The sequence below is a fragment of the Lactuca serriola genome, chromosome 7 (genome assembly GCF_051521515.1).
Source record: "Lactuca serriola cultivar US96UC23 chromosome 7, Lser_US96UC23_V15, whole genome shotgun sequence".
In the NCBI taxonomy this organism is placed as follows: Eukaryota; Viridiplantae; Streptophyta; class Magnoliopsida; order Asterales; family Asteraceae; genus Lactuca; species Lactuca serriola.
This window is the reverse complement of record NC_136414.1, coordinates 158,706,499-158,727,624: the sequence shown is the minus strand read 5'-3', so window position 1 is coordinate 158,727,624 and position 21,126 is coordinate 158,706,499. Positions and strand designations below refer to the sequence as shown.

The 21,126-nt window shown below is 34.8% G+C and overlaps 1 protein-coding gene across 1 annotated transcript; it reads right to left on the bottom strand.

The window, feature by feature from the left end:
* Positions 1–403: 403 nt before the first annotated feature.
* Positions 404–4,989, bottom strand: LOC145064490 (uncharacterized). Its single transcript, XM_079011931.1, has 7 exons — positions 4,980–4,989; positions 4,773–4,834; positions 2,086–3,339; positions 1,887–1,985; positions 806–1,704; positions 620–725; positions 404–535 (listed from the first exon to the last, which is right to left on the bottom strand). The coding sequence occupies exons 1-7, from the start codon at positions 4,987–4,989 to the stop codon at positions 404–406; spliced, it is 2,562 nt and encodes an 853-aa protein (XP_078868057.1).
* Positions 4,990–21,126: the final 16,137 nt, after the last annotated feature.

The window sequence follows — 21,126 nt, the reverse complement described above, 5'->3', positions numbered from 1 at the left end:
TAACATCAAATTCCAACATATCATCAGTTTCACCATTTGATCCATACTTGTACATCCTATGAGGTGTGAATCCAACAACATGCAAATTCTCATCTTGTTGATCTTGAACATAAAAAACCTGTTTGACTTGACTAGCTAATACGAAGGGTTCAGACTTTTGACCAAGCCTATCAAAGTTAACTACCGTGAATCCTAAATCATCCTTTTTTACTCCACGACTATCAACCCAATCACACATGAATACAGGAATACTAAACATGTGATAATTAAGATCCCATATCTCCTTTATACGGCCGAAGTAAGTAACAGCACCATACACAGGATTGGAGTCTTTTGCACTAGCAATCTGCATAGTATGTGCAACTAAAGACACTCCACTGCATTGAGTTGTTCTAGACTCATCTCAAGATGTTGTATGAAAATGATATTCATTTATGGCAAAACCGCTATATTTAGTAATAGCAAAATTAGGCCCTTTGGCCAACCAACGAACATCATCACAAATATCTTCCCCGTTAGCCAAACGTTTTCCAACCTAATAGAAAAATATATAATTAATGTAATTCAAAAAAATAATTAAAAATATTGTAATTCTAACAATCTTATTTTAAAAACAAACCTCTTTCTTAAACCAACTAATAAATGTCCGACTATGTTGGCTCTGCAACCATGTACTCTTGCGAGCATGACGGGGGTTCAGATCCTTCAATTCCAACATATGTTGCCTGAAGTGTATTACAAGTTAAAAGAATGTTTTATATGATAGATAATGGTATAAGAGTATACAGTTTCATGTAATTCTTACTCTATATACGGCTCCACAACAGCAGTGTTTCGTAATACATAAAGATGAGCTTGATTAAGTAACTGAGCATCTACAACATCAATTATAGCCTTTGATAAAGGCTTGCCACTGCGGATTCTTTCATCAACACGCTCATGAGGATTGCCAATTGATTTCTTGTTTTTTAAGTAGTCTGAACAAAATTCTAAGGCCTCCTCTGCCACATAACACTCTGCAATGCAACCCTCGGGTCGATGATGATTTCTTACATACCCTTTAAGTGTTTTCATGTATCTCTCAAATGGATACATCCACCTAAAATGAACCGGGCCACACAACCTCACCTCTCTAACTAAATGCATCATCAAGTGAGTCATGACATCGAAAAATGAAGGAGGAAAGTACTTCTCTAACAAACATAATGTTAATACAATGTCACTTTGCAACTTGCCTAGCTTACTAACATCAACAACTTTACTACACAACTCATTGAAAAATTGACACAGGCTTAGGATTGTTCTCCGCACCTTCACATCTAACACCCCTTTGATTGCAAATGGAAGAAGTTGTTGCATTAGTACATGGCAATCATTAGACTTCAAACCATTCATCTTTGAAACATCATCCGACACGAGATTCTTGAAATTAGAGCAATACCCATAAGGAACTTTTATGTTAGACAGGGTTTCATAAAATAGATGTTTCTCTGCGGAATTCAATGTGTACTTGGCAGGCGGAAGCCAATGTCGATCCCCTTTTGGTTCAGGCCGTAATTCAGTCTTGATGCCCAACGCTTCAAGATCTTGTCGTGCTTTTAATCCATCCTTCATCTTGTGAGGCAAATTCAACGTTGTCCCATAAACACTCTCAGTCACATTTTTTTCTATGTGCATGAGATCTAACTGATGGCGAACAGGCAACTTCTTCCAATATTCAAGTTAAAAAAAATCGACTTTTTATGCCAAAATTTAGATCTCTCGTCGATACTTTCTTTTTTCTTCTTTGTCTTTTCCTTCTTTGGCGTTTCCTTCTTTGACGCTCCCTTCCTTGACTTTATCTTCTTTAACTTTATCTTCTTTGATCCTACCTTCTTTGATACTACCTTCTTTGGCTTTATCTTCTTACCCCATGTAATCCCAAATCCCGCCAGATAGTCATAAATCTCTTCACCTGATGATGGTTGTGGCATAAAATCGTGCTCCTGTTGATTGTTGAAATGTTTTTTTCTTTTGCGAAAAGGATGTTCAAGTGGTAGGAATCTTCTATGCCTAAGGAAGCATACTTTTTTGGACTTTGGCAACCATTGTGAACAAGTATTCTTTGAACATATTACCCGAAAGATTACCATACGCTGGAAAATCACTTATAGTCCAAAGTAATATTGCTCTTAAATTGAAGTATTCTTTCTTATGAGAATCAAAAGTCTCAACGCCAGTTTCCCACAAGAGCTTTAGATCTTCTATCAATGGTGCCAAGTAGACATCAATATTGTTACCAGGTTGGTTTGGCTCGGATATCAACAGAGTCAACATCATGAATTTTCTTGACATACACAAATAAGGGGGTAGATTATATGTTATTAGGATAACCGGCCAACAACTATGCTTGGAACTTAATGACTTGTGTGGATTGATACCATCAGCAGACAAGGCTAATCTAAGATTTCGTTTTTCCTGTCCGAATTCTTTCCGCGTGTTATCAACAAGCTTCCAAGAAGGGGTATCGCGAGGATGAGTAAGCTTCCCACTATTGACCCGACCTTGTGCATGCCAAGTTAAGTCATGTGCAATTTGTGGTATTGAAAACATTCTTCTAAATCTAGGGATGATAGGAAAATACCACAAAACTTTTGAAGGTACGTTTTTGGAATTCTTCTTCCAACGAGAAGTGCCACAAGTTGGACATTGAGAAGCATCTTTATGTTCTTTCCAAAATAGAGCACAATCATTTTCACATGCATGAATCTTCTCATATTGTAGACCTACTCCTTTTAGCAACTTCTTGGACTCATATATCGAGCTAGGGATGGTATTGTTTGATGGTAAGATATCTTTTAGGACAGACAACAAAGCATCAAAACTAGCATCAGACCATCCAAATTGACCCTTCAAATGTTGGAATTTCAATAATCCACTAAGTGCATTATACTTTGACCCTACATAAAGTGGCTTATCACACTCTTCAAGAAGTGATTTCAACGAATCAGGTTCATCGTCTACATATTTGAAGGCATCATGAAGCATATCCTTTGTATAAATAGCATCAGGAGGAATGGAATTGTTAGGGCATCTAGAATCACTATTGGGTTGTTTTTCTCCATGGAAAGACCAAATCTTATAATTCTCATCGAAGCCGTGGGCAAACAAATGATAACGGACATTGTCAATTGAGTGGTGACACAAATTGATGCAATTTACACAAGGGCATGGAATAACATCTAACTTTGGATTATTAGTTTGTGCAAACTCTAGAAAAGCATTCACACCTTCATCATATGCATTTGATAATCTACTAGAGGAAATCCATGATTTATCCATTAAACATTTGTTGCCAACCTACATAATTATTTACCATTTAAAGCAATAATGATTACGCATGTTTAGGGACAAAACTATGCAAAAACAAAACTGTATAGGGCCAAAACTATACAGGGACAAAAAAATTGTACAGGGGCCAAAACTGTACAGTGACAAAACTGAAGCAGGGACCAAAACTGTATAGGTTATCAATTACTTTTTCAGCATCCAGTTACTTTTTCAGCTTGTTTGAATATTTTTATGTGTTTATTATAAAATTTTATGAACTTTTACAGAAATTTGAAAATTAGAAATACTTTTAAAATTTTGAATATGATCTTTTGCAGAAATTTGAAAGTTAGAAATGGGCTAAACAGGTGTCCAACACAAAACCACCTGCAAACCCGTTACTTCATAATTTATGTGTTTGACCTTTTTACCCTTGGGTGGTCAATCTATTTAAAATTAGCTTTATTTTTCAATATGTAATTAGTTAACTGTAATATTTTCTTTAATAAATATAGATTGCTCCAAGCCCAATCTTACAAATATAAATACATGCATTTGATATTTGGTTTCACGAATTTTTAAGAATGGGAATTAGTGAAAGTTGTGTTAGTTAGATAGAAAGTAACTACCATAATTAGGTATTAACTGTCAGTTGACAGTTACATTCTAAAAATGTATAAATATTTATGTTTGATGTTAATTGTGATTAATACTGCATAAGAACTTCCTATAGGTATGGCTGTTCTTTGTTGTTTTTTTCTTTCTTTCTTTCTCTTCTTTCTTTGTTGGTTAATAAGTTGATGTTTCTACTTGTTTCCATTCCTGATTTAATGTGGCAGATTGAGGTTAGTAAAATTTTCATCACACGTCGATTAATTATCATTTTATTATTATTTAAAGATGATTGAATTGATTTGTATGAATCCTGTGAAAGGGTAAGTACCTAAGATCTATAAAAGATCTGTTAGAAAAGAAGGAGCACAACTACAACCTAATCAAGGTAACTCACAGTCACAGGTAAACTCTCTGTTTCTCAAGGTTGTTTTTATTATCTGTAATAACTTTAGTTATAGATTAATTATTGTTTTTGTTATAATATGATTGAATTGATTTGTATGAATCCTGTTAAAGGGTGAACATGATGGATCTGTTAGAAAAGAAGAGGTGCAGGTGTTATATGTATTGCTTGTAGAGTAGCAAGAAGCTTTTTGGATGACATTCTTTTTAATCTCATTCTATTGAGCTATATGTTATATGTATTGCTTGTAGAGTATGTACAATATATGTTAGGCTTTTGATTATTTTTAATGTTAAGTTAAAAAGGCTTGGATATTTTAAACGAATATTCACAAAAATGAATTTTTAATCAAAATAATATAATAGAATCTATATTAGAAAATGAAAAATAAAAAACTTATGTACCCTAAAAAATAGTTAGATTAAAAATAAATACCTTTTCTTACCTGAGTATGTGGAATATCAGTGTAATTTATAGCAGAAACTGTTGCTTTATCATCCTTTGAGCCTGCAGCAAGTAACAAAAAAATTGTAACTCATTGTAACTATATGCATATTGCAATGCACAATTATGAAAAAAAATTAACGAACATTAGCATTTAGCAAAATATGTGTGAAGAAAGGTTCACATAATGCAAGCTTGGATATTATACTTTGAAGCATGTGTTTGTTGCTTCTGGCTCTAAGGATTTGAACATTGGTGGGACAAGAGATTGGCATGCATATATATTCAAGAGAAACAGCCAATGAACTGTATTCATTCTAATATAGGGGTAAAAAATCATGGTACTGTGATAACTGATGCATACATTGATGTTACTGTAAAAAATAGCTTTTTGCTCTCAGTTGCTCTTTTTATATACGAGATAAAAGTACATGATCTTCAAAAATTCACATTAAATCACTCATAAATCCAATTAAAAAGACTTTTTAGTTGTTAAAATCGCCTAAGAGCTTTCTAAAACTCGAATGTTGTAAGTTTCTTGAAAAGACTTCATTAAAGTAACTAAAAATCACGTTTTCATAAAGCAAGCAATGCTGTCAACTCAGAAATCATGCCCATTTATGCTTTAGTGTGACCATGAAACTAACCACAGTCAGATTATGTCAAATCCTAGAAACATCTCATTCATCAATCCTATTATAAGTATACAAAATGCAAAGCTAGAATAGTAATTTTTGCCATGTAAGCTAATTTTTTTGGCAGTGCCCATCATACCTACTTGCATGGGAAACCAAGGAGATCAACCTTCTAAATGACTAAAAGTAGGTTCTACTCCTAATTGCATTTGATCATAAGTGAAAATGTTTCTTGTAGGAATAAATTAATAAGTGGAAGAGATACTAACCGTATAAGATGCACAACACAAGCCACATACTGCTGTAGTTACCACCCAGATCAATGCACTTTTAATCCTCTTGCCAATAGTCCTACAAGCAAAAATAGTTAGAATCATAAATACATACACTTTCAATGTTTAATATGCTCTAATGATGTGGGCCCCATTAGGACAAGACACAACATCATAAATTTATGGTGATTACCAACAAATGATGTGGTGTTTGTATTGAACAGGTTGAACTAATGCGTGGTTTAGAAGATAGAGATGATGAATACAAGACAATGTTAAATGAGAAGCTTCAAATTACAGATGGCAGTGGTTTGATACAGGTGTACAGAAAAGAACTTGAAGATAGCCTTGCCTTATTAGGCATGCTCATGTTTATACAAATTATAATTATTTAAGAACCCATGTTTTAATGTAGTTTTTGAATCAGACCCTTGGCTATAAATAAACATTGTAAAGTGGTTTATATTCTAATATTCATAAAACAAGATGGTAAGATAAGTTGGTGTATATATTTTGGTTTTAGAAAGGTGTGAGAGACCAAAAGAATTGAACATGTGTGTGGCTATGTATTATGTATGTATGTATGTTTGGAAGTAGCCATTAGCCAAAAGAATGGATCTTCTTTGAAAACAAGGGAAAAGTGGAGGGACCGAATTGTAATATTGTGTGCTTTCTGTTTTCATCGACCCACATGCAAGCAAAATACTCCAATTCAGGAGGATTGATTGTACCTGCAATCTCCTTGTCATCTATTTATAACTCAGTCTACCTTGATAAGCACAGGTGTAAGATGAAACTACTCTTCTCTACTGAGATTGGTACATGGGTGTTTGTCAGTGAAGTTAAATCAACATCAGATATCTCCACGCAAGGAGTCAATGATCCATCTAAGGGGCTAATAGGAGGCTTAACAAATGAAGCCTTGTACAGCTTCGGAGTCCGATTGGAAAAACAGATAGAGTTAGTTCATTCTTCATACAGAGGTTTGTATGCTTTAGGGGAATTAATACCTCCTAAACCTCCGGATCACAATGTTATTTTGGTTCCCTGTTCCACTGTTGAATTGAATTGTCTAGTGGTTGATGTTTATTGGTGTTATATCTTAGTACAATCAACTAGCTGGACCAAAATGCCAATCCTGCTTGTGAAGAACACGTGTATCCATGAGTTGATAGCTTCATCCGAGCACCAGAAATTAAGTTCCATCATTGCTGGAGAGATGACATTGTCTGATGCAAAACCACATATCATGAATTTTAATGAGCATCAAATGACTCTATTCTTGTGGTGGAGAAAGCCTATATGTATGGGAAGACACGCATTTGGTGATTAGTACAAAGCTACTGATGCAATGATTAAAGAACATGGAAAACCGAAGTTGGTGTTTATTCTTGGAGGAGAAGGTGAAGAGATAAACTTGGAGGTTTACAGTTTCACGGGTGTTGGAGCTTTGTCAATGTACAACACTGATAAGTCCATTGTTACTTTTGTTGAAGCCTCAATGAACATAACTTATCAGAAAAAATGGCCACTTTATCTTAGCACCAAGAATACCATCCTCAAGAAACATGATGAAAGATTTAAAGACATATTTCAAGAGGTTTATGAAAGAAACACGAAGTCAAAGTTTGAGGCTGCTTATGTATGGTATGAACATAATCTTATCGATGACGTGGTTGCCTATGCTCTCAAGAGTGATGAAAGGCATGTCTGGGAATGCAAAAATTCAAGCTTTTGAAACTATACCTAGACAAGTACATTGCAAAAGCTGGTGCAAGAAAACCAGGATTCTTTTCAAAATTCTTTCAGAAAGAACAGCAGAAGATAGAGATCAAAGGTTTGACTGATGATATACTGAGGGAAGCTGCTGCAAAAACAGATGGATTTCCAGGAAGAGAGGTTGCAAAGCTTATGGCAAGTGTACAAGCTGTTGTTTATGGAAGTGAAAACTGTGTGCTTGATCCACTTCTGTTTCGTGAAGTGGTTGATTATAAGGTGGCTGAGCATCAACAGAGAAGAAAGCTGGCGGGGGAATGATGGTGGTGATTAGTTAGTTATTTGTTGTTGTTTGGGTGGCATTCTGGGGCATGCAGGTGAGTTATCTGCTTTTGTGTCTTTGGTGGTCAACCCATTCGGTCAAATTGGGATGAAAGAAAGATTCTGGTACATCTGATAAAGAGTTGTTATTGATATACAAACATGAACAGTTATTAATTGGCTTTGTATTAAGGCAAAGAATCGACTTTATTTTTAACAAGATGAGATGAATGTTTTGTTTGTTTATAGCCAGAAGATTTGTTGCAATAAAATCAGAATTTTCTTTAGCCAGCAGTTTTGTGTTTGTCTTTTTTTTTTGCAAATTATGCACCTATTTGAAAATTGAATATGATAAGTCTGATGAGTATATCTTTATTTACAAGCCTCTACTTCAAGATGGTGGTATTGATAGAGAATGTGATAAAGAATGGATCTTCTTTGAAAACAAGGGAAAAGTGGAGGGACCGAATTGTAATATTGTGTGCTTTCTGTTTTGCTGTTATGCAGAAACATCCCTACGTAGCATTGTTATTGAAACAAAACAAAATGCTGAAGGTAGTCATAAGAAAAGGTAGGCATTAGGCAAAGGGTAATCTGGTCTTTGTTGCGTTGGGTGTTACATTTTCACTCCTGAAATTTTTTGTATGTGATGAAAATTGACAGGGATTATTTTTTTTGCATAAAATACTTGAGGCCTGAAGTATTTTAACTAAAAAATATATGTAAGAAAGTACAAATACGTGAGTTATTATATGACCTTAACCTTTTAATAATTTGCCAAGTACATGCCACGTAGGTTGCATGTCAGCAAACACTTATCAGATAATTTTTTTTTCCTAAGTGATGAAGAGTGGTGTTCCTAACTTCTGTGTTGTTCTTCTAGCACTAAATGATCTAGGGTATTATTGTCTTTTTCTATTTTATGATACAAAAGGTTTAAACTTTAATGATAATAATTAATATGTTAATTGATGTATTTATTTGTATAGGTATAAAGCAAGGGGAATTCGGTTGGATTTTGGTGATCTTGCTTATCTTTCATGTGAGAAAAGAAAGTTCTTTGAAACAATTGGAATGGAATTTGGAGTTCCGAGGTTTGGAAAGACTGGAATCACTGCTGGTAATGACCTCAATGAAGAAACTTTGGATGCTTTAAACAAACAGGCAAGCTTTTTATAGATTTTTAATTCTTAAGAGTATTGAATCATTTAGTATTTTGTAACTTTGAGTATCGGCTTTAGCTTGGGCAGGAAGTTTCTCTTGAGAGAACTTTTCTGATTAGGGCAGGAGGATAATCATTTGGATTTCCTTTCTGATTTGTTCTTATTTCCATTTAGTAATCAAATAGCTTCCTAGATCTATATATCTCATATTTGAGTTTCATTTATCTGTTATTGGATTTTGGTTTCTATCAAAGAGGTTGTGTGATGATCAAAATGCAAAATGAATCAATGGCTGATTTCATAAATACATACACTTTCAATGTTTAATATGCTCTAACAAGTCTTTTGGTTCCAGAATAAGATGCTTTTTGACTAATTAAGTGAAACAACTTAGAACTTTTTTCTATGTTCTTGAGAAGATCAAGTGTCCTTGCAGAATTTCTCAACAGTTCAAAAATAAATCTAGACTCAGACATCTACATTTAGGGTTTAATGAATGCTTCGACCATGATTTCATAATCTCAATCCCTATTACAAGTCATCCATACATACCCTCAATCGAAATGAAAGATACCACACGATTTCATAATTTCATAAGTACAATCAGAAAACATAAAAAATTACGTTCTACCAGATCAGGGTTCGAAGAACCTGAAGAGAAACATCTCACAGGGGAGTTTGATTAAGAGTATTTTGAGGGATTTTTCGACTCTTTTCTTAGGCATCTGACATTATATATACACGGTTAGCCAATCCTTTCTTCACCTTGAGGACAAGGTGAAAGTTTGGGATAAAAAGCAGAGAAAATGTTCACAAGATGAAAGAAGGGGATAAAAACATTACATATAACTTGAGAAGCTTGAGATTTTACCTTGTGTTCGACTTGAGAAGCTTCAGTAGGTGAGAAACCCTTGAATGTGTTCAACTTAGCATCAGATTCATGGCTACCAGGCGCTTCTTCCCCTTGTGTCGACTTTCTTCTGCTCTTTCTCTTCAGTTACAACGTTCTCTGGCCAACCGGGAAGTTCACTTGGCCTAAATCGGTTCAACAGGAACACCTTAATCGGACCTAGGGCACGTAAATTTGAGCAATCTCCAATGATGTCAGTTGAGCCCACGGTCGTCGGCGAGGCGAAATCAGCCAGAGAAGTAACCTAACGATCGGAGGAGGAGATGTTGTCTGCAAGGGGAGGCGAGTCGAGGTCTCAGAGTCAATAGAATCATAGAGAGTGAAGTAACTGATGAATAGTGAGTGTTAGATATTTTATTAGTAACCTCGATTTTTGTGAAGAGATGTGCGCCTTTCACTAAAATTACAATGCGACATTTTGAGACGGCGCACATTTTACATTAAGTGCCCTCCGTGTTTTTAAGTTTTTTACATTAGACACTAACTCTAAGGGCACTCAATAAAACGCGACATATATACTTAAATTTTTTGAAGAGATGACATTTTTCTAATGTCACTCTCTCTTGCGTAACATAGATCAATGAGCGTCGTATTTTGCGCGTCGTAAAAGGCCTTTTTTCTAGTAGTGAAATTACGTTCTTGAAAGTAACTACGCACCCACCTTACAAAAGTAAGTGACTAGATGTTAGGACAACGCTTCGCCTTAACACTTTTCCAAAAGACCTAGATGTACATAGCGCTAAGTCTTAATCTAGTTTCGTGATTTATGAACTATTATTCTAAGGGCTTACATTTCTCAGCTATCCCAATGTGTACATCAATATCTGTCAAGTATGGCATACACTGTTTGGAAATCTCACTTTAAACACTTCACTAAATCCAACCTAGACATCACTCCCGTAAGTAGATCAATCAGTATAATGACTTTGAATCAATGATAAATCTTAATTATATGTTCATAATAATGACTATCACCATAATTAAAAGTTCCATTTAAAATAAATAAGCATAGCTTGACATACAAAGTAATCTAATGAAAAAACTGGGAATTATGCGAGTAGAACTCTAAATCGAGAGCTTCTATTCTCTGGATATTTGACACTGCTTGGGCTCACAAAAGTAGCCGGGAACTAGAAAGTAAAAGGGCTAAAAAGCTCGAAGAGATTCAAAGAGAATTTGAGTGAGAGGTGTGGAGAAAGAGCTAGAAATCGTGCCTATCTATAGCAGAAAATTGAATGCATGTTGCGCCTCTTGTCCCCTACGTTTCGTGCAAATTATCGGGTATGCTAACGTGTCAAAATCCTATGGTGCCACATGTTGCGATTTGGGTGGAGTGTCAGTGCACGTCGCGCTTCTGGTCGGTGCGTGCGGCTACGCCTGTAAATTTCTGATTTCTTAGAAAATTCATATTTTCCTCATCTTAGCTGCATTTTCAATGGGTTTTATATCCATGTGCAACTATCGACAAGATCTACAACTTTCATTTTGACTATATCAACTAATTTTGAATTTATTTTTAAAGTTATATTTTTAACGGCTTAGATTATTAAAGTCCGTGTAAAAATCATAACTCTCTCATACGATATCTGTTCTTGAATGTCTTTATATCGGCAGATAGTTATGGACGAGATCTTCAACTCTCGTTTAGATTTTTTCCAACATCAACCATTCTGAATTCCGATATCAGTATTGTACACTATTGTGCTGAAACTTAGAAAAATCATAACTTCCTTATACAAAGTCAGATTTGGACATTCTCTATATACACGCTCTCGGTTTAACGACTACTACTACTTTCATTTAGATTACTTAAGCTAAAAATTAATTTATCAAAATTTTACTTTTTATGATACATAGAGTCATACTGGTATAATTCGTGAAACTTCGAAGAAGCATAACTTCTTAATACTAAGTTGGATTTGAATGCTCCTTATATATCCGGAATCCTTGTTACATATGCTATAACTAGGTTAAGATTATTTCTCCTAAATAACCTTTTATTTTTTCCGCATATTTTAATCTTATTTATTTCATTATTAAATACTTATAAAATAGCGTATAACCCATAAGCACATAAATATATGAATAATCCTTTATTATTCATTCATATAAAGATTACAATAGTTAACCAAAGTGATTACAGACTATGACTAATATAGCAAAAAACGCGGGCGGTACACACTAGCACTACGAAAATCATCTTGTGTCGTAATTTCGTCTTCTTACGGCCAACGCTTGCTTCAGGCTCTTCAACTAATTTTATGTCTTCAACAATCATTAACTCTGAAAGTGGGAGCATATCAACTTCCTCTCCTGACTACTTCCTCAAATAACAAACGTGAATGGTATTATGGATACCTTGCAGTTCGTCGGGCAATTTAAGCTTGTATGTTTCACTCGCTAACCTTTGAAGTACTTTGAACGATGTTATAAAACGATGACTCAACTTCCCATGCTTTTCGAATCTAATAATTCCCTTCCATGGCGAGACTTTAAGTAACACTTGATCACCCACATCAAATGTTATAGGTCGTCACTTCTTATTTGTGTAGTTTTTCCGACGACTTTGAGCATCTAATATGCTTTCCCTAATGACTTTTAGCTTCTCAGCGGTCTGATGTATTAACTTAGGACCCGCAAAGCATTTCTCTCCTGCTTCCAACCAACACAATGGTGCATGACACTGTAGGGTTCAAAGTACTCAATGGATTATAGAAATGGGCCCCCTTGATGAAGTGTAGGTTAAAAGCCTAAGACTTGTCTTATTCTCTATATATTGTCATGTATTATTCATAATTAGGGGTAAAAGTGAGGAAAAATGTAGCCGCTAAACATTATGAAGATTCTTATGTAGAGTTGGATTCTTTAGTCTATTCTGAAAGTGTAATTTATTGCTCATGTTCATGAATAAATCGTTTGATCTTCGACATATCTTCATAATTGTGTTTGTTCTTATTTTCCGCATCTTATTCATCAAATCGTAATTGGGGTTTTAATCCCAACAAGTGGTATCAGAGCGGGACTTTGAAGATCTTTTGATTTTTGAAGTATCGGTTCTTGATTTGAAGATTTTCTGCACAAGCTATTGAAGATTTTTGGTGTTTTGGCGGTTTGGTATCAAGGTTCTTGTTCGTTCTACTGTTCATGAAGATCTATGATGTTCTTCTATTGTTCATCTGGGTAATTTATTCCGATTCATATTCTGTTTGTATTTTCTGATTGGATCTGATCAGTTGTTTAATTCATAATCAATATATTACATTGACAGATCTATTCCATTGATTTAGCCCAACGGTTTTCAATCTATATTCATTCATCCAATGACATATTAGTCTTGAGCCCATCATCGTTGTTTACTGTTCAGTTGTTTCATACAAAAAGCCTATTGGTTTCTTTCAATGTTCATTGATTTGCTCTTATATCACTATATGAAATCACAAAGTTATGATCCGCAAGCAGTCATTTCTTATTCCTTCAACTTCATGTGGATTAAGTGTTCTTATGGATTTCATAACTTTTGATTTCTGTTTGATTCGTTAATCGCTTTGGTCTTGCTTTTGTGTTTTAGGTGCTGTTTGTTTTTTCTGAGGCAAAATATATGTAGTCTGCAGACCACATCTGTAGACCTCTGCAGTAGAAGAGGTGGACCAAACGTCTGCAGTCTGAAAAAAGAAGACTGTTTGTTTTTCTAACATCTGCAGACTACTAAAATAAACTGATTTTGTTAAACTTCAAAGTGATTTTTTAATATTTTTATGACTTTGTTATAAATAATTAACGAATCTAGATTAACTTTTATGTATTATTGTATAAAACTAAAAATAAAAATGGTATGAATTAACGTATATGTTTGATAAAAACCAACAACTTTAGTTGCAAAGTTATAACTAAACATTATAGTTAGTGATAAAAAAATTTGATACATAAATGGATGAAAATAAACTTTGACTTTTTCATTTAAATCCATTAAAAACGTACCATAAATATTTTCTCGAGAAATTGACGATACTATATTAAATAATGTTTTACAAAATTTGGCAAAAAAATATAAGAATATATTATGATTTTTTTTATATTTATATAAACAACTTCAACGACTATTATTATAATAAATCTTTATTTATAAATTTGTCAAAAATATCATGTTTGTATCGTCGAACGTTTTTTTTTAAGTTTTGTAATTTTTTTTTTCAAATTGTTTATCATTAATAAAGTTGGAAAAAATATAAATTAAAAAAAAACTTGAAAAAAATAAACATATATATGTTTTTTAGGCTAGAAGATATTTGAAGATGTTAGAAGACTCTGGTCCACATCTACGCCAAGAAGAGGGCGCGCATACATTTTTAGGTCTGCAGTCTTAAAAAAACAAACAGTCTGCGAAGGTTAATGTTTGTGTGTGGTCTGCGCAGCGCAAACAGAAGAGGCCTCGCAGATCTGCAGACAAAAAAACAAACACTACCTTAGTCTTAACATCGATTTTGGTCTTAACATCTCTTGTTATCATTATGATTGATTGTGATTTTAGGTCTAGAATTGCCATTCAATATTAATTAGTGAATCTTTTAGATGACCTGATAGTTTGAGTTTAAGGAACTGATGAAGAATGTATGAAAAACATTTCTCTATTTTGGGTTCGATCTGGAAATTGTCTGGTGTATATCAATTTTATGTTTGTCAAGGTACCGAATTGGAACCGTAAGAATATATGCGAACACAATCAGAACAGTTCTTGTGATATTGAACAATTTGGCAGTTGGAATGAGATCACGAGATCGGAACTTATATCAACAGAAATTGCAAAATCTATTTTGGATACGATGCTCAGAATAAAACCCAATCAGAAAAAGCTTTTTATTCAGATGATTGTTGCCAAGTAGGGGGGGGGGGGTGTTTGGCTTATCTTTTTAAGGGGCCAAAAGTTTTTTTTGGAAAAGATAGAATGCAAAAGACGTTTGGTAACACCATTTTAAAAGCTACTTTTTGATTTTTTATATAAGGAAAAATGACTTTTTGGAAAAGTCAGGAAATGTTGTCTTTTTGTAACTTTTGCCAAAAGGACTTTTGGCTCCAAAAAGATAAGCCAAACACCCCCTAGGTCTCGGAATCAAAATAGTTTGAGCAGATGTTCTTGGTGGTCAATGCTAAAAGTCAAAATTGGTGTGATTGGCCTTACCTACGAACGATCTAAGAATCGAAGTTGGAAATCTGGGCTCACACTCATATCCCCTACGAACGTCAAATGCGAACCTATGCTCGGAACTGATTGTTTGCTATTGGTATGTTCGGATATTGAATATGTTTGATTCGGAGTAAACCGACTTGCAATCGAAATTGCGAATGGACTCGGAATCGGAATTCCTGTCAGCTCGGATTCGCAACTCACAAATGAACTCAAAGTTCGGAATGAATGATTGATCGGGGATTGCAGTTTGGATTCGGAGTTCATGTTTTCGTTACTTGATGTGAGGATATGTTCTCTGATCAAGGGTAAATGGGGAAGAAGGTGATAAGTTTGAATTTTGGTCCCTATAACTTCAGCATCTTGACAGTTGTCACACCCCCAAACCAAGGATGGCGGAAACGTCCGGGGGTGGAGGACTTCATGTATAGTATCATAACAACAATTACAATAGTGATCAAAGTAAACACAACCAACATAAATATAATTGAAAACGTTACACCATATTATGAGTTTACATGTTTCCAAATCAGTTACATTATGTTGACAAAAATGAAATGTTTGACGCCTTACGTCGCATCCTCAGAAGCACTTGGTTACCTGTTTATGGATTTCCTGAGAATACAAATAGTTTTGAAAAAGTGTCAACAATTAAGTTGGTGAGTTCATAAGCTTTTGAAGGTGATGCTAAAATCCTTTCCTTGTCAAAAGTGATGTTTGTTCAAAAAAAAATCCCATATTTTCTTATGTAATGCATTGTAATCTTAAAAGTCAAGACCGAAATGTACAAGTATTTTACCATACTTAAAGAAATTTGTACAAGTTTAAATCGACATAAACTCGTTAAATTTAGAAGTAATACCCGTAAATCTTATGTTTGTTAATACCACATGTGAGTTATTATAACCATACTATGACTCAGACGGCCTCGTAATACGACGTTCTTCAGGCGTCACAAGTTAAATGACACTTGTCACCTCAGACCTGCTGGTCTAGCTGTTGCATGCAGCTCAGGTGTGGGTGTGTCAGACCTAATATAGATCTATACACAACTATCACACTCTCCCTACAAGAGACTCTGGTTACAATTTACAGGACTTTTGACTTTGTTACCATGAAGGTAACACGAAGGGAATGTCTCACAAATTTATTCATTAACAGATTTACATGAACGGAACTAAAAACCTTTGGTAAATAAGTTGAAATGTAAATGATACATAAACTATACCTATTACAGTTTATCCAAAATGTTTTTAATGTAAAAGAACTCTTTTATGAAAATACATTAGTGCTATGAATCCATAAACTATGCTTATTATAGCTTATTATATGTGTTCTAAATGAATGAAGAATCTTATCATGAATGACTAAATTTCAGTTTATGATGATAAACTAACAAGAAAACACATTCAATATTTAGAACTTATTGTTAGATACTTTGCTCAACATAATACAAAGTGTTATGAAAGTTATAAGCTGTTAACTAGTTTTTAACCTTTCTGCACTGTTTTAGAAAAATCATAGAAAAATATACGAAGTCGAAAACTGAATCCGTAAATTCTGAGAGTTCATAAAATGTGTCTAGTTTATTCATAATTTTAATTATGATTTTTGGAGGTCTTTAACTTGTGTTAAAATGTTCATATTCATAGACTGGTCCGAATTCGTTTCTGAAATGATAGGCAGTTTTGTAAAAATCACCATAAATCGTAGAAAAATCGTATGGAGATGTGCAAGTAGTCATTTTAAAGGTATGAACCTGAACTATTTTCATATTAAACAGTTTTGAAAGATCTTAAGTTTAAGATAGTCAAAATAGTCCGTGAATAAGACTCAACTTTTCTGATGAAAGCTGTTGTTTGAGTTTAGTTGTGTTCTTGGTGTTTTAACTTGTATCCCCCCCCCCTAAAACTTAAAGAAAACATGAAAGTGTAGGGGTATGAAATCACCTTATGTGATTTCAGTGGATGGATGTTGAAGGAGAGAAGTGTTCAACTCAAGAACACTTGGAGGATTGCTTGATGATTCGAGAATCTAACACAATTATGATGGAGTTTGCGTAAGAAATCAATGATTTGAGTAAAAGGAAGTGTAATAACCATATGAAGGGTGATGATACTTACCAAATGTAGAAGGAAATCTTGAAAAATGCCTTGTAAATCTCGAAATTGTGAGAGAGAATTTGAGAGAAAGGATGTGTTTGATCTTTGGTGGAAATTAGTGAAAATTAGTGAAGTGAAGAGAGAGGGTGGGTTTTCCAGCCCTTAGGGCGTGAGTATGGTTGGGAAATGAGTGGGAAAAGTACTCTTGAATGACCAGGTATGGTGGAAGGACAATGGCTGGTCATGGAGTGGGCATGGGGGTGGTTTCTTGTGTCAAACACTATGGCAAAGTCAACACTCCACCACAAGATCTTACTTAATAGATCTTATTATTAAATAAGTATCTCCTTAAAAATATGCTGAATTTATGAATATATGGGACCTTATATGTCAAAATATAAGTTTGGGTGAAAATCTCTCGTTTAAATAATTAAAAACGGACTTAAAACGAAGTCGTGGTCGAAAACCGGGTAGAAAGTGGAAAATCCGAAGTCATGGGTGTGGTTCCGGTCTTAGTAGCCTTAGGTCCGCAAGGAAGGTTTGGTCGCTGAAGTGGATCCGAAGGGGAAGGGACTACGGTCCGAGCAGGTACCGCATGCGGATTCGTTAGGAGGGACCGCAGGCGAAGGTCGGATGTGGTGCTCCAGTTCCGGGTTCGGTTCGGCGCTGCGGGTCTTCATCAGCCTCAGTCCTCAGCAGATCTGGTCTGGTCCGATGGCTGCGGTTTGATGGTTGTGGCTACTCAAGGGGACTTCGGTCTTGGTTCTTGGGGCTTCGGCTCGAGGAGGGTTTGGTCCCTATAGAGGGACTTCGGCCCTAAGAGGCTATTTTCCAAGGTATCACCCCTTTTCGAATGGTTTTTCACCAAGTCAAGTGTCAGGATGCCCCAAATGATTACAAAATTCAAGAGAGGTTTTGAGAGAGATTTGGGAGAGATTTGACATACTTGGAGAGATTTCTCATATAGAGAGAGATTTGGGAGAGATTTCACATTCTTGGAGAGATTTCTCATACAGAGAGAGATTTGGGAGAGATTTCACATTCTTGAAGAGATTCCTCCTACTTAGAGAGTTTTTGGAGAGATTTGAGTTAGGGCGAGATAGAGTGAATGAGATTGGGAGAGACTTATTTTGTGACCTTTTTGAGTGTTTGGCTTTGAAACGCAAGGTCCGAAAACCCCGTTTAGTCATGTTTAAGAGTCTTACACACTCCCCGATGAGTATGCAACATTGTTTTATCGGTTTGGTTCATTACTTACCACAGTTTTAGGTTAAGGAAATCTAGATATACGAACTTTTCAATTGATGATTTCTCATTAGAATAGCGAGTTGTATAGTAATTACATAGCGTAAACCCTAGTATATAAGGGTTAACTGAGTTGACCGGTTTGACTTGACTAGAATTTGACGGTTGTCACAACAGTTTTCATCCCTTTTCCGAACTTGTTACAAAACCAATGGGATAATGTTGCTGAATTACCATTTCACTCCCATGACTTTTAGCAAATGACAGTTTCTGCCCAATTTTCGAAAATGTTTACAAAATTAAGGGCTGGTGATCAAATTTGGATTTTTAATGCGTATATTTTTTCATGAACAGAAAATTATGGATTCCAACAAGTCTTGGTGGTTCGGAAAGTCGTTTTCACGATAACGTTAATTTTTTTTACTATTTCGGATTTTAAACTTCAATGTTTATTACATTTTGTCGCGGGGGAGCATATTATTTGTTTATCCATTCAAGATCATTCTCATGACCATTTGAAGGTTTTATAATCACGTTTTTTATTATGAATCGGGGGAGAATTTGATATGGCCATTCGAAATTGGATTGTGACTTTTAAAATTTAATTTTTTTTTATGAAGTTTGTGGTAGCGATATGAAGCTAGCTTTTACAGTAGAAGTTCTTAATCGAACTCTTCTAAAGCTTTTACAGAGAAGTAGCCTATACAGTAGAACTTCTTCATCGATCTCTTCTAAGGCCTTGATATATCTCCGACTTCTAGTATTTTCTTGATCAAGTGACGCTATGAATCTTAAAATTTGGGTTGTTACATGATATATTTTGGTGGCTTATATCATTAGGTTATTTGAAGATCATTGTGACTTGGAGGGGGAGTTCTTCAAAGACAAGAAGTGATTTTGTTTCTAAATTCTGAAATGGGTTTTATGGCGGGTTTAGGTTTCTTGAAGATCTTTGGGATTACATTAGAAAAGGAAGTTTAAAAACTTTACTTCAGTGCTTGATTTATATATATATCCTAGAACCCGTTTTTGAAGATTATTGAAGAATCAATATTCGTGGATCGCTTTTGATATTCCTTGTCGTAAGATCTTTTCTTATTTGCTAGATGCTTGTTTTGGAAGTTGAAGCCTTGTCGTCCATTCCATACTTTGAGGGGGAGAATGTAGGGTTCAAAGTACTCCATGGATTATGGCAATGGGCCCCCTTGATGTGTAGGTTAAAAGCCCATTACCTGTCTTATTCCCTATATATTGTCATGTATTATTTATAATTAAGGTTAAGTGTGAGGAAAAATATAGCCGCCAAACATTATGAGGTTTCTTATGTAGAGTTAGATTCTTTAGTCTATTCTGAAAGTGTAATTTATTCCTCATGTTCATGAATAAATCGATTGATCATTCGACATATCTTCATCATTGTGTTTGTTCTTATTTTCTGCATCTTATTCATCAAATTGTAATTAGGGTTTTAATCCTAATAAGTCGTATCAGAGCAGGTCTTTGAAGATCTTTTGATTTTTGAAGTATCGGTTCTTGATTTGATGATTTTCTGCACAAGTTATTGAAGATTTTTGGTGTTTAGGTGGTTTGGAATCAAGATTCTTGTTCATTCTACTGTTAATGAAGATCTATGATATTCTTCTACTGTTCATCTGGGTAATTTATTCCAATTCATATTCTATTTGTTGGTAGTCGAAGTACCAAATTTTGGATCGGAGCCAACTCTACCATATACTTGACTCAATGTTCGAAACCATAGTAGAAATGGAATCTTGAGAAATGGAATCTTGAGAAGAAAGAGCAACTTTCGATAATGTTTCCTTAAAATCAGATAAAAATTCTTCAACTTTCTCAAACACCTTGTCATCCTTCTCCATCTTGACTTTGAGATCTTTCGAATAGTCTTTGTTGAAGGCAGTAATATCTTTTATCAGGCGAGTTGTTGAATTTGCTACAACATCAACCTTTTTATGAAGCAAGTTTTAGTTATCATCTAACTTCTTAATCTCTTTAGCCAACAAGGTTTGAAGCTCAGTAACCTGGAGCTCAAGAGAAGCTTTCATTTCAGACACTTGTTTCACAAAGAGTTCATGACGCTCTTTTGCCACATCACGAAGTTTAGAAATTTCATGATCAAAATTTCTAGATTGAGTTGCCATCCTCTCTTCATATCACTTATCAACATTTTCAATGAAGTTTTACATGTGAAATTCTTGAGATTTCAAAAGATATTCAACTTCAACACCACTAAATGAGTTCTTGCCACGAGTGTCAACCAAAAATTAAAGATTAGAATTCACTTTTGAGTTAAGAATCTTGAATTGTTTACCCGACATGATTAACTCAACATGTATATCTTCTTCTTCAAGGTTGAACTGCAACTCAGCAAACAAAACCATAACATCATCATCATCTGCTTCAGTTTCATGAATGGTCTACTCAGTTTCGGTTTATTGAGATGAGAAAATTGTATCAATAGGTTCTTGCGTTACACCAACAAAATTTTGAGAGAATGTTGTAGTATATGAAGGGGGAGTAACTAATGTAGGCGGTGGAGAAGTTTGTTAAGGTGGTGTAATAACAATTGTTTCGATTGTTGTGGTAACCATTGTTATTGTTTCTGTTGTTGCTGTTTCAACAGTGTGCATCCCATCACTTAGATTGAAATTTTTGTCCTTATCAAATAAGTTCACGGTGATTATGGACTTTTGACCTCCTCCATAATGGACTCAGTATTTGAAACCCTAGGTGGTATGAATTTCGTCTGCTTATTGATTGTTGCGTTCTGTTATGCACAAGGATCGACGTT

Bases quoted from the DNA above. Each gene is read 5' to 3' on its own strand.
- LOC145064490 (XM_079011931.1), bottom strand. The intron at 3,340-4,772 runs GTAAGAAAAGGT...ATAATTATGTAG, and splicing joins CTGATATTCCACATACTCAG to GTTGGCAACAAATGTTTAAT. The intron at 1,986-2,085 runs GTTGCCAAAGTC...AACAATCAACAG, and splicing joins AAGAATACTTGTTCACAATG to GAGCACGATTTTATGCCACA.